Source organism: Amblyraja radiata, chromosome 7 (assembly GCF_010909765.2).
Source record: "Amblyraja radiata isolate CabotCenter1 chromosome 7, sAmbRad1.1.pri, whole genome shotgun sequence".
In the NCBI taxonomy this organism is placed as follows: Eukaryota; Metazoa; Chordata; class Chondrichthyes; order Rajiformes; family Rajidae; genus Amblyraja; species Amblyraja radiata.
The window spans coordinates 49,549,685-49,564,779 of record NC_045962.1 but is presented as its reverse complement, the minus strand read 5'-3'; the positions used below and the strand labels follow the sequence as shown (position 1 = coordinate 49,564,779).

General features: G+C 44.0%; 1 protein-coding gene across 2 annotated transcripts in view; it reads right to left on the bottom strand.

The window, feature by feature from the left end:
• The window catches only part of adarb1 (adenosine deaminase RNA specific B1), a 222,378-nt gene that overhangs the window by 91,625 nt on the left and 115,658 nt on the right, over positions 1 to 15,095 (bottom strand). The window contains exon 3 of one of the 2 annotated variants that reach the window (XM_033024436.1): positions 4,284 to 4,310. The exons of the other annotated variant lie outside the window; for it this stretch is intronic. Within the exon in view, the coding sequence (XP_032880327.1) occupies positions 4,284 to 4,310 (27 nt within the window). The remainder of the gene's footprint in view (positions 1 to 4,283; positions 4,311 to 15,095) is intronic. 2 annotated transcript variants of the gene reach the window in all.

Genomic DNA, 15,095 nt, shown 5'->3' with positions numbered 1-15,095 from the left:
CAAAGACATGCAAAGTGACGACAGCTGGTGGAGCTTTACCATCAAATGCTCATGTGGTGGTATCAATTCCCTGGCATAAGCATAAATTGCTCCTAGCATCTTTCTATTCTACCATTTTCTGAGACAACAATACAAATAAAACTAACTGTCCAACACGTGATAGTGCACTGTGTGCTGAAACTTAATACTGTTTTCTGCAGGTTACTGATATTCCAGTCTTATCTGTTTTTATATTTTTTGCAATTCAAAAAATATATAAAATGATTGCCTATCAAGATCAATTGAAAAGATATTTATGACTTTGTTAATGAATGCGAAACAAAAAACAAACAAATTCAGTTTGCTTCAAAAGTGTGAATCTCTCAATGACATGCGGCAATTTGGACTTGCATGATGCTTTTTAAAATCTATGGCTCTGAGATATCATTCATTTTCAAGGAACAGGCATGATCATCAGCTCTGGAATATGATCTTGCCCAAATGTAAAATATTTGCCTGCCTTCACAACTTCAAGTACCTGATTTACTTTGAATGAGTTGCAGTATAGTCTCAAAATCAACTTAAGCTTTGTAGAAATACCTAGCACAATTTTATAAAGAAAACGCTGATCATTTCTATCCAGTCAATGGGCTAATAGTTTCAACATGGTACAGAAGGTCGGCACAGAGCGACCTTTATTTCTGTTTAATTTCTCCAAGTTTCAGCCTTCGTCCTCTACCTGTACAAATATAAATTCATATCAGTCTCCAACAGTTTTCTAATATTTAAATTACATTTGAGTGATATTACGTGTTCCCTTATGGATTACAGACAACAACAAGGTTTTCATTTTTTTTTGATTTTCATATATTTGAAGGCATAATGAATGAAAACATGGTAACTTGCTTATGTTTGTTTGCCACAGACCAATTATATTAAAATTACTAAACTGGACACACTGAACCATAAATGCTCTGAGATTGGGCAGTTTGGCACTGATTATCCATTATCTTTTACATTCCACGCACTCCTTAATTTCACACAACAATTACATTGAAACATTTTTATTTTAGTGAATTCTTGTGGCAACTTTAATGAAAGTATTTAATTTAAAAACTAGCATAGGATTCTCTGCAGGATTTCTTCCACTCCTTTTACAGCAGGATCTGAAAATACCAATGAAAGTTTATTTTTTAAATGCTAGATGCTGGATCTGAAATGAAAACATTAAGTGCTGGAAATACTTAGCATATCAGGAGGTGTCTGTACAAAGTAAAACTGTTCTGATGGAGGGTCTATGATCTGAAACATAGAACTCATTCTCTTTCACATATTTTATGTTTTCACTTTAGAAATTAATAATGTTTTGTGTCAAACTTTCAACCTTGTAAACTAGCACTAATGCCAATGTTGAATAATCAGAGACATCCACGAAAAAATGCTTCCACAAAGGCATATTTAAATTAGAAAATGTTCACTTAAAAAATGTGACCATACGTACATTTAGTACATACGTGCATTCAATTATACTTACATTCAGTATGCAAGTATAATTTATAACCTGATTAGAGGCTTTGCACAATATGATAGTTAAAGAGAAAGAATTAAATAGTTAAATGCATTCTTAAAGTAATTCTTCCATTTTTAATTAACATTAATCAAATACTAAAATATATTTCTCCAGTGGGCTCATGGCACTATTAATCCTACCTTCTACCTGTTTTTTCACCGAATATCACTGATGATTTTGTCATTACTCGTGATTATGGAATTTGCACAACAAGGAAGAAAAAGTGTTTAAAAAGGAACTGCAGATGCTGGAAAATCGAAGGTACACAAAAAAGCTGGAGAAACTCAGCGGGTGCAGCAGCATCTATGGAGCGAAGGAAATAGGCAACGTTTCGGGCCGAAACCCTTCTTCAGACTGATCGGGGGGGGGGGGGGGGGGGCGGGGACAAGAAAGGAAAAAGGAGGAGGAGCCCGAAGGCTGGGGGATGGGAGGAGACAGCAGGGGGACTGAGGAAGGGGAGGAGATAGCAAGGACTAACAAAATTGGGAGAATTCGATGTTCATGCCCCCAGGATGCAGACTCCCCAAGTGGAATATGAGGTGCTGTTCCTCCAATTTCCGGTGCTGCTCGCTGTGGCCATGGAGGAGACCCAGGACGGAGAGGTCGGAGACGGAGTGGGAGGGGGAGTTGAAGTGCTGAGCCACCGGGAGGTCAGCTTGGTTATTGCAGACCGAGCGGAGGTGTTCGGCGAAACGATCGCCCAACCTCTGCTTGGTCTCACCGATATAGATCTGCTGACATCTAGAGCAGCGGATGCAATAGAGGAGGTTGGAGGAGATGCAGGTAAACCTCTGTCGCACCTGGAACGATTGCTTGGGTCCTTGAACGGAGTCGAGGGGGGAGGTAAAGGGACAAGTGTTGCATCTCTTGCGGTTGCAAGGGAAAATGCCCGGGGAGGGGGTGGTACGAGAGGGAAGGGAAGAATTGACAAGGGAGTTATGGAGGGAGCGGCCTTTGCGGAAGGCAGATATGGGGGGAGATGGGAAGATGTGGCGAGTGGTGGGGTCACGTTGGAGGTGGCAAAACTGACGGAGGATTACTTTTTGTATGTGACGGCTGGTGGGGTGAAAGGTGAGGACTAGGGGGACTCTGCCCGAGTGGGGGGATGGGGAGAGAGTGCAGTGTTGCGGGGTATGGAAGAGACCCTGGTGCGAGCCTCATCTATGGTGGAGGAGGGGAACCCCCGTTCCGTGAATTATGAGGACATTTCAGATGTGACCCCACCACTCGCCACATCTTCCCATCTCCCCCCATATCTGCCTTCCGCAAAAACCGCTCCCTCCATAACTCCCTTGTCAATTCTTCCCTGCCCTCTCGTACCACCCCCTCCCCAGGCACTTTCCCTTGCAACCGCAAGAGATGCAACACTTGTCCCTTTACCTCCCCCCTCGACTCCGTTCAAGGACCCAAGCAGTCGTTCCAGGTGCGACAGAGGTTTACCTGCATCTCCTCCAACCTCATCTATTGCATTCACTGCTCTAGATGTCAGCAGATCTATATCGGTGAGACCAAGCGGAGGTTGGGCGATCGTTTCGCCAAACACCTCCGCTCGGTCCGCAATAACCAAGTTGACCTCCCGGGGGTTCAGCACTTCAACTCCCCCTCCCACTCCATCTCCGACCTCTCTGTCCTGGGTCTCCTCCATGGCCACAGCGAGCAGCACCGGAAATTGGAGGAACAGCACCTCACCTTGGGGAGTCTGCATCCTGGGGGCATGAACATCGAATTCTCCCAATTTTGTTAGTCCTTGCTATCTCCTCCCCTTCCTCAGTCCCCCTGCTGTCTCCTCCCATCCCCCAGCCTTCGGGCTCCTCCTCCTTTTTCCTTTCTTGTCCCCGCCCTCCCCCGCCCCCGATCAGTCTGAAGAAGGTTTCGGCCCGAAACGTTGCCTATTTCCTTCGCTCCATAGATGCTGCTGCACCCGCTGAGTTTCTCCAAGGAAGAAAAAGTGTTCATCTGTGAGAATGTTGATGACATTTGCACATCAAGGAAGTAAAAGTGTTTAGGACAGAACTGCAGATGATAGTTTCAACTGAAGATAGACACAAAAAGCTAAAGTAACTCAGCAGGTCTAGCAGCATCTCTGGAGGTGGAATAGGTGATATTTCGGGTTGAGACTTCTTCTGTGAGAATTCCCAATTTATTTGGGCTCCAATGCTGGAGCCTTCTCCCACAATTATCTTCAACCCATGCACGAGTCTTCCTCAAGATCCAGCCTTTATGTTGCAATTCATTTGACAGGTCTGTTCCAATGTCTCTGCCTGACACTTTCCAATTGAACATTCCAGATATAGTGAAAATAAATGATTGCTCATTTTGTTTTTATAAACCACATTTTATCAAAACCACTTCGCACTCACTCATCTTCAAAGGATATCTAACAATGTTCCCTTTCCCCCATTTTTACTCCAGAACAGAGTGTTCACGTTTGTCTCCTCTGGTCAACTACCACAAACAGAACCACTACCAACTGCAGGTAATAATCTAAAGTGGTGCCTCAAATATGAAAGTGTCAGTATCAAGTAATAGGCTCAGAAATTACCAATTTTTATCCCCCCCACAATGAAATCCCAATAGAGCTTTGAAAGAGAAAAACTGGATCCCCAACTCCCAACTTCTCCCCACATTACATAAGCACGAAACAAATTGGGATTAATGGTGCCTCCCATGACAAAGTATTTTTGTAAAACACATACAAAATATTTCGAGAAAAGAAACAATGTTCGACACATACCTTCAGCCATGGATTTGTTACGGTTTCCTAAAGAAAGAGATAAGAAAGAAGTTAGATTTCAAATATGGGCATATGTGAATTTTGTTTATAAAAAAATTATATTAAACTTTACTCGCTTGATTGAAAACAATTATTTTACAAATGGATTAAAATAGATAGGATAAATTATTAAGCAGATTCAATGATAAATTAAATGACACAATTCCTTATAATGATAAGACCATTTAGTGCTAATAATTCACAATGATTGAACAAATCCTCTGTTCTTTGGAAATCAAATTCCCCTGCTCGATAAATTATTCACAGAATTTTTGTTTTAACTTTACTGCTTGTCAAAGCAGTAATATGTTGTGGGCCCTTCTATTCTGTCTGACACTGCTAAAGAGAGGGAAAGTAGAATTTGATTTGGTTGGGCCGTTAATATGCATATTGTGTGAATTATGCTGACTGGCAAAGGTCAGGATAATTCCGACAGAGGATCTGGACCATCACAGCTTTGTTAACAACTTTTGATTTGTTAAATCCTACTTCCTGGTGTTTTCCCAACTTGAACTGAGGACTGATTAAATGTTCATGTCAATCCCCGACAGTCTATGCATCTGCTATATATTGATACACTAGGCCATTATTACCCATACTGTCTCTGATTTCATTACCTCTGAGAATCGCCCTCCACAGCCTCCAATTTTATTATTCCTGAGCCTTGTGAAGAGCAGCGGCCGCAGCACCGAGCCCTGCGGAACTCTGCTAGTCACTGGCAGCCAACCAGAAAAAGCCCCTTTAATGCCACTCTTTGCCTTCTGCCATCCAGCCAAACCTGAAATCCATGCTAGTATATGCCCTTTGATACCATGGGCTCTCATCTTTCTCAGCAGCCTCCCGTGTGGCACATTATCTAGTAGCATCTTAGGCAGTTTTCAGACAAGCTAAATATATACCAGTCCAAAAGCACTCATTAATCCAAAATCACTATCAGATTTGCTAGTTTTAGAAATTTCAACAAACTTCTCAATGGTTGAGACATTATCAATTACAATCAGGGGACATTTTAAGGACAGTCAGGGGATTTATAATGACTGTTAAAGAATTTTTAAGCACCATCAAGGGATTTTACTGCATCATCAAGTGATTTTTAAACGCCATCAAGAGATTTCTGAGTGCTATCAAGAGATTTTTAAGCACCAGCAAGGTATTTTTTAGTGTAATCATCAGAGGATGAAAAAGATTGCATTTGACCCCAAGTCCTGGCAGTTCATTCTGGAATTAAATCTGCCTCTGCAACTCTTTGTAATGCAGTTTGAGATCCCCCTATTAATCTTTGACATCCCTGTACCATTTAGCATACATTTTAACATGCAGCAGTCTTAAAGGACCACGTTAACAAAAGCAGCCAGCATCCTTGTTAAACTGTTTGATTGAAAATAACCCTGCAAATAGTTTTGAAAGGATTTAATTAAATTATTAAAGTGCAATAAACAATATTCATTTGCAAGAGCAACAGGAATAACACAATATGCAGGAAAGAACTGCAGATGCTGGTTTAAATCGGAGATGAACACAAAATGCTGGAATAATTCAGCGGGACAGGAATAGTCTACCTAGGAATAACACAAAGCTTATTTTTAACCTGGTAACCCGTGCCTGCCATATCCCTTGATTCCGCTAGCCCCTAGAGCTCGATCTAAAGCCCGTCACACTTACGTGTCCTTGGCACGCTAATTACGCGACCTCGTGGTCGCGTTGAGACGCGACGGTCCCGCGAAGGTCGCACGCGACCATGCGTCCGCACAGCCATCTAGAGTCATTTGACTTAATTTGAAGATGGACACAAAATGCTGGAGTAACTCAGCGGGACCGGCAGCATCTCTGGAGAGAAGCAATGGGTGATATTTCGGGTCTTGATCCGAAACGTCATCCATTCCTCGAGTGACTGCGAGCGGCCACCGGGACCCGACAGCAGAACTGGCTGCCACTTCAGCCCCTTCTGCCAGCCCGCTCACCTCTGGCAGTGGTCCCCGACTGAACACCTCTCACCTGCCGCTCGCCGACTTCAGAGCCAATGAGTAAGAAATAATTTACAATAGAACTGTCAAAGTAACAGCTATTACCCTATATTTTCTTCTTCTTCTGAGGAAGTCCTTACAACTGAGAATGTCTCCATTCCACACTGATTTTGTTGGTTCTGAAGTGACAATGGGGCCATTATGGAAATTGCAGACTCTTCAACAGATTAGGCGAGGTGGCTGTTGACATGTGCTTCAATAAAAGCTTTGACAACAGCTTGCAGTTCAGTGTCAGAGCTTGAGCAAATGCAAGAATAGTCTGCATACTGCAGTTCGTCCAATGAGGATTTGGTAAATTAATTCTGAAATACAATCATGAGAGGATAAACTACCGATTAGTTCTGAAGATTAGCTCAACTCTCTTCAAAGTTTGTTACTGAGATGCAGTAATGCAGCAAGAAAGATTCAGGTAAGTGTTTCACTGTTGCCAGACAGGCAACCAAGGCAGCTTTTTAGGTTGCCGAATGACAGTTTAGGTGGTCATTTAAGACGGCTTGCATGACGCATGCGATAATGTGCTCGGACGAAGTGCATAGTTACTAGTCGGAATTATGCTCAATGAAGCATTCACATATTATTTCTGCTTCAAATAAAGTCACTAACTAAACATATTCACCAATCAAGACATGATATATACCACAGGTACACAAAATTGCTGGGGAAACTCAGCGGGTGCAGCAGCATCTATGGAGCGAAGGAAATAGGCGACGTTTCGGGCCGAAACCCTTCTTCAGACTGATGGGGGGTGGGGAAAGAAAGAAGGAAAAAGGGAGGAGGAGGAGGAGCCCGAGGGCGGGCGGATGGGAGGGTGGGAGGAGACAGCTAGAGGGTGAAGGAAGGGGAGGAGACAGCACAGGCTAGCCAAATTGGGGGAATTCAATGTTGATGCCATAAGGACGCAAGGACCCCAGACGGAATATGAGGTGCTGTTCCTCCAATTTCCGCTGTTGCTCACTCTGGCAATGGAGGAGACCCAGGACAGAGAGGTCGGATTGGGAATGGGAGGGGGAGTTGAAGTGCTGAGCCACCGGGAGGTCAGGTAGGTTATTGCGGACTGAGCGGAGGTGTTCGGCGAAACGGTCGCCCAACCTACGCTTGGTCTCACCAATGTAAATCAGCTGACATCTAGAGCAGCGGATGCAGTAGATGAGGTTGGAGGAGATACAGGTGAACCTTTGTTGCACCTGGAACGACTGCTTGGGACCTTGAATGGAGTCGAGGGGGGAGGTGAAGGGACAGGTGTTGCATTTCTTGCGGTTGCAACGGAAAGTGCCCGGGGAGGGGGTGGTGCGGGAGGGAAGGGAAGAATTGACGAGGGAGTTGCGGAGGGAGCGGTCTTTGCGGAAGGCAGACATGGGGGGAGATGGGAAGATGTGGCGAGTGGTGGGGTCACGTTGGAGGTGGCGGAAATGGCGGAGGATTATGTGTTGTATTTGTCGGCTGGTGGGGTGAAAGGTGAGGACCAGAGGGACTCTGCCCTTGTTGCGTGTGCGGGGATGGGGAGAGAGAGCAGTGTTACGGGGTATGGATGAGACCCTGGTGTGAGCCTCATCTATGGTGGCGGAGGGGAATCCCCGTTCCCTGAAGAACGAGGACATTTCCGATGCCCTGGTATGAAATGATATATACCACAATGACATGCAGCAAAATAATAAGGCAGTATCTCAACTCTTTTTACAGATTGCAATTAATGCAATTTCTATTAGTTCTTTCCACTTCCAAACAAAAATGTGGTTGGATTATTCAGAGTATGATCAACCTGTGTCAATAAATCCTGGACCATGGTAACATATATGCTTAACCATGCACACTACAGATTGATGCAAGCATGTTTTCTGTGAAGGACCAAAAATTATCATGACATGGCCATAGCATTGGTCTTTGCCTCTTGAATCTTCAATCATCAATCTCTGGTGTGCCAAGTCACAGCAAGGTAAGTTGATTAAAAATTGGATTGATGTGTTTGACACCTTTGAAGGTAGACATAGTAACAACATCAAGAGGGGAAAAATAGATACATAATATATCCCTTCTGCTCTAGGATTTTGTAATTTATAAGAAATAAAGAATGGAAGTGTACTTTGATTTTCTTTTTCTTGTAACATAACTGTTACTATATTATTATTATTACCTGACCAGACCTATTGCATACTTTTGAATGTACATAGTACCTCTTTTACTCTGTGCCCACTAAGAAGATGAGTCATGGAAGTAGGTGACTATATTGAATCAATCATGGAACTTGGCAGGCAAAAGTGGTGGAGAAACTCAGCGGGTATGGCAGCATCTACAGAGCGAAGGAAATAGGCAACGTTTCGGGCCGAAACCCTTCTTCAGACATGGCAAGTGAGATTGCCCAGAAGTGTAATAAAAATGGCTGTGGTTTTTTTTGGTGTGTGGAGGGGGGGAGTTAAATCAACTTAAAATGAACAGAAACATTATATTTGTGAGAACTTGTGTAACCTTTCTGCTTGATATTTAAACCATCTCCTGAAAAGCAAAGTAAACACAGAGTTGTTCAAATACATGTAAAAGTCACTTTAATTGTCATATGAGTCACTCTCGAACAGAGCATCCTCCTCATCAGACTTGTCACTGTCAGGGTGAGGTCCCGAGGCTGATGCTGCAGCTTGGTCTTCTCCCATGTCAGGCCTCCTTGCCCTCATCCCTCCTGCATGCCACAAGCTGATGGCTGGCCGGGGATCAAGGTCCTTGATGTTACTGGCATGCAGCATGATGAGGAGCTGCTCCGTCACCTGGTCGTCCTCGAGGGAACTTCTGATGGTGGTCTTCAGCTGCTTCAGCCGGCTGAAGCCTCGCTCAGCCTCAGCTGAACTTGCCGGTATGTTAAGGACGAGGACAAGGCGAGTGCAGATGTTGGGTAGCTCTTCTGGTGTGGGACTTCAGGAACACCATGCTGTATCACAACATTCCTTTCAGCAACATGGCTGCTACTTGACACTACACTGGAGCATTAGGGGGAGTTTCAATGCCCACATTTCAGGGTGGGTTTCTGATGGAAAAAGTGGGGGGAAACTGGTAAGCGAGACAAATCACAGAGACCAAGAGAGACAGAAAGAGCAGAGGCAGAGACAGAGATAGACAGAGATGGAGACAGAGACAGACAGAAAGACAGGGACAGAGACAGATACATGGATAGATCAGGTTTGGAGGGATATGGACCAAACACGGGGAGATGACTTTGCAGTTTCTCTCCCCCTCCCGTGGGGTGAGTGATTTAAGGGCCTGTCCCACTTGGGCGACATTTTCAGCGACAGCCTGAAAAGAGGTTGTCACGTCGTGGTCAGGTCGTTACGCATGGTGACGCATGTCGTGATGCACAGTGTTTCCCTGTCGCCCCAGGATTTTGGAATGTTCAAAATAATTGGGCGACATCTGGTGTCTCATCATGTCGTGCGCCCTGTCACACGCTGACGTATGCTGTCCTGCGGGTGACGCCCGGTTAGGGCTAGGGTTGGGGTTAGGGTCCACAGATGGGCTGTAAAATATTCTTCCTTCCATGCATGGATTTTAAACATTAATATATTAAAATTAATACAATAAAATCAATTGTGCAAATGAAAAGATGTCTGAATCGTTCAGTTTTATTTTGTATTGGTCCACTTCCAGATCCAAATCACCGTCTCTAACTTTTCACAGCGATGGATTCAGTGAGAGTAGGCTGAACTCCTCTCTCCCCTCCACCCCCTCCTCCCCCCTCCTTCTCCACATCATCTGTTTTAGTAACATTGACTATGGGATAAATGCAGACTTTGGGAACAACACCCCCCCCCCCCCCCCCCCCCCCCCGCCTTGCTTCAAAATGGGTGGTGTGTATTTAGACTCAGTGACCGGAGCAGGTGGGTGGCACTGGTACATTGACAACATTGCCTGTACCCAGTTGAAAAGCCCGCTGCCTCTGGGCGTTTGGAGAGACCATTGGAAGAGAGATCTGCCTCTGGGACAACTCGTGACCAACAGTTTAGTTCCCATGCAGAATATTGGGGGTTCGAGTCCAACCCCTGGGGCCCCTATGTCACATTTAGTTCAGAGATACAGTGCCCTTCGGCCCACCGAGTCCGCACCGACAAGCGATCCCCCGCACACTATCCAACACATGCTAGGAACAATTTATAAATACCAAGCCTATCAACCTAGAATAAGGTTAGGGTTACCTCCCGCACTCCAAAGGTTTATATAAATTGTCCCTAGCGTGTGTGGGATAGTGTGCGGGGGATCGCTGGTCGCAGGCTGGGTCCACAATGGGGGGCGTCGGGGAAAGGTGGGGGGGCGGGGGGTTGGAGAAGGGAAGGAGAGGGGGAGAAGAGGATGTGAGGGGAGTTGGGGGGGGGGGGGAGTGGAGAAGGGGAAAAAGAGTGGAGCGGGGAGAAGGGAGGAAGAAGGAGGAAGGGAGAAGGGGCGCAGGTGCTCGACACCGCAGCAAATTGTTCTGTTGCGATTTTTTTCGGCGACAGACGCCCTTTAAAACCGTCACTGACACTCCGCAGTCGCCGAAAAAAAATCGCAAAGTGGGACAGGCCCTTTCAGGGAACAGCAGCAACAGAACAATTTGCAGTGATGTCGAGCACCTATCCGCTGCCTGAGCCGCTGGTTCACAAACAAGCAGCAACTCCACAGGGCAAGGCAGGGAACAAGAATAAGACAGGAGCTCTCTGAGAAACGCCGGCACAGTTTGCATCAGGACGTCCGCTGTCCACATCAGCCAAGCTTTCCTTCGCTTGCCAAGCCAGGCAAAATGACTCTACTTTTAGGTTGCCCGGCGGCACTTTAGGTGGCCATTGGCACCCGGACAACCGTTAATTTCGAGCCCTGAACCAGCACCTGCAGTTCCTTGTTTCTACATTTCCTTGTATATTTTCTAGTAGTTGTCTCACACATATGCACACTCACACACATACTGAAATCCAAACCTGTTTAAAAGAAAATTGGAGAATTTCACACCATTAAAATGTATTCACGTTTTCTGAATCACATTCTATAAATTCCTGGAAAATTTAGTTGGTCTAACTGAGACTTCTGTTGAAAAATATCATGCAAGCAAATCAAATTGTAGAAATGAAACAATTAAATGCTTTTACTTTCATATTTTGGCATATTTAGTTCTGCCTTTCTTTTTGAGCCAGCTGCTGTTAAATCATTTTGACAAGTCTAATTTATACCATGGTCCCCGAGCTCCTCTTCTCTCTGTAACACATAATATCAATTCCTCTTTGCTGTCTGTGCTGTATCATGGAAACAGGCAGAGGTTAAGCTCCTCCCATTGGGATTTGGAGAAACGGAGCAATACAGCAACATTAGCCCACAATTAACAAGCTGGAAATGAGTTAAAGAGACACATTACTGAGACTTGTTCTACTTTCAAACAATCATCATGCTAAACACTCACAATGGCCCATCAACCCACCAGGAAACTCTATGATTTTAAATTCAGAAAATGAAATGCTTTATAGCCACAGAAATGTGAAATGAAGAACAATTAACTTAACACATATTGAAATTTAATTCATATTGAGAGTCAAGAAGGTGAAATAATGAACCCTTCCCTGTTCTAAGCTAATTGTATATTCTGTTGTAAATGGCATCAGAAGGAACATATGTTCTACTATCTTTCACAGCAGTACAAATTCAGAATTAACTACAATGCACTTTATATTGTATCAGTTGTTCACAATATACGCCATGGAAGTCCAGAACACTGAAGGAAGCCAGTTACTGGGCTGTGCTGATTCTTTGATAGTGTTATCCAATTAATTTCACTTCTTTGCTCCTTTCCCACATCTTTCCAAAATGCGTCCTTTGTTATTACAAGTCCACCGCCAATTTTATGGCACCCTTAGTTCCAGAACCTTGCTGAATTTGCCAGACCAACGGAGGTCATGTAATAATGATACAATGCACCTCTGACCCACTAATTATATTACATCCCTTCTATGTCTCTAAAGCACCATGGTCTGCTAGAAACATAAATAAAACAAATATTAAATGTAAATTAAAATTACAGTGAAACTTGCACTTTATTCATGGGCAACCCAGGTGCTGGTTAATGAGTTGCCCTTGGAAGTCCCCATGACAGTTAGATCAGTGGCCGCCTGCAGGGCCAAGGCACTGCTTTCCCAGCAGGGCTGTTGCCACCCAGCAGGCCCCTACCAACCAGAGTTTTGTCGAATCTGCTGAAAATGGGGTTGACTATGGTAATGGATCTGCTGTCTCTGCCTGGGCCGGTGTTCCTGAGCCGCAGGGGACAAATTCCATCCGCCGATTGGAGGTCCAGCCACGTACGTCCTGAGGAGGTTGAGATCCACTGCCTCACCCAGCCTCGGTGCCACTTTTTCAGGTGGATTTCAAATGTGCTCTCGTAACTTTTTCCAGTTAAAAGGAAGTTCCAGAAAATCGGTGGTGGACCTATATTTATCTGTTACTATCAAATCCTCCAACTCATCTCCTTCACGTGTAGCACACTGGATCACACTCCCCATTGTAGAGGAGGAAAGAGGTTCCATTTGCTACCTCTGCTTCACCTTAAATCTATGTCCACTAGTTACTAACTCATGTGCCACGGCATATAACTTAGCATTCATTATTTTTAACATCTAAATCCAATATCCACTTTAACGACCCAAGTTTCTCGTCTCTTCATATAATCACGGTACATAGCTTCAGTGCCTTTCACGCACCTTTCCAAAATTTCAGCATTCTTCCAAAAATTTGGTGAGTGGAATTGGATTCAGAATAAAATAATAATGCGCAACTGAAACCTCATCACTTACCTCACAAAACTAACACCTGGTTTAGAATCTCAGTATACATTAAAGAGACAAGATAAATGTGGCCTTTTATTACATCAAAAGAAATTCAAATTAGGCCTGCTTGCAACTGCAGCAACGAAAAATCAAACAACAGAACACATCATCAATGATTGCCATCACTGTCCCTCCATTCCAATCTTTTGCAGAATATATGGTTGATTTTCAGTTAGTCATAGGAGATGACATAACCTAACTCCAAAATTTAGACATGATATAATATGTACTTGCACCATGAGAAGTCGACCAAAATACTCCAACAAGGGCCAACAAAATTTATCTTTATTTCTCCAGCAACATCCACTACAGCCCAGGTTCTGATGACATAACACCCACATTTGGAGCAATAGTTAATGCAAAGGAAGTAGTAACAAAATAAAATTGACCAACTCGTATCCAGACTCTGAAGAAGGGTCTCGACCCAAAACGTCACCCATTCCTTCTCTCCAGAGATGCTGCCTGTCCCGATGAGTTACTCCAGCTTTTTGTGCTATCTGCAGTTTAAACCAGCATCTGCAGTTCCTTCTTATACACTAGTTATGCAGAGACTGAATAAACTGAACTTGATCCATATAAAGCAGAGAAGGGGGATCAGAGATTTGATGCATGTGTTCCAAATCATAAATTGTTTTGATTGAGCAAGTACAAAGGTCCTTGACCTGGAGCATTATCTGTTTCTTTCTTCAAAAGCCGTTTGACCTGCTGAGAATTTCCAACATTTTTAATTAAGTATTTGAGTTCATCTCGAAAGTGAACAAATTTTAAAACATACAAGATAACATCTCAAACCTTGGTTAGTGAAATGCAGTTCTGATATCCATGTTACATGATAGATAAAAACACTTTGTAGCACAGTGGTTCCTTAATAATACGATAGTTTCCGGTTGCCTGGTATGAAACTGGACTACTGTGTACTTAAGAGACAATAGTGTTTGATTACTGCAGGGAGGTTATATGGAAACAAAATTGTTGGGAGGAACTCAAAAGGAAGTAAAGTGCTGGAGTAATTCAGCAAGTCAGGCAGCATTTCTGGGGATCATGGATACGTGATGTTTTGGGTCGAGACCCTTCTTTAAACAGCTTTTAAAGGAACTCAGCAGGCCAGGCAGCCAAATGGGCTGATGATGTTTCGGATCAAAACCCTTCATCAGACTGAAGAGTCTCGACCCAAAACACTGTCTATCCATTTTCCTCCACAGATGCTGCCTGACCCACTGAGTTCCTCCAACAGTTTGTTTATACTTAAGATTCCAACAACTGCAGTCCCGTGTCTTGAGGTGACAGACAATATTTATCCCGTGACTGTCTTCCCACCCCCCCCCCCTCCCCCTCCCAAGGTAGCTATATTTTTCTGTTTGTCAATTTCTAAAGCAACTTTTGAGTCGTTCTCTAGTTCCCAATCGAAACTGCGTTATAACCAATCGAACTTGCGTAATAGATAGCGTTCCCTAATTCATCAATCACGTTCAAGTCAGAGTGATACAGTCCAGAAACAGGCCCTTCGGCCCAACTTGCCCACGCCGGCCAACATGTCCCAGCTACACTAGTCCCCCCCAGCCTGCGTTTGGTCCATATCCCTCCAAACCTGTCCTATCAATGTATCTGTCTAACTGCTTGTTCCAAGCACCCACCACCCTTTGTGTAAAAAAGTTACCCCCCAGATCCCTATTAAATCTTTTCTCCTTCATCTTAAACCTATGTCCTCTGGTCCTCGATTCACCTACTCTGGGCAAAAAACTGTGCATCTTGCCAATCTATTCCTCTCATGATTTTATATACCTCTATAAGATCACCCCTTATTCTCTTGCGCAACAAGGAATAGAGTCCCAGCGTACTCAACCTCTCCCTATTGCTCAGAAACTCTAGTCCATGCAACATCCTCGTAAATCTCTGTACCTTTTCCAGCTTGACAACATCTTTCCTAT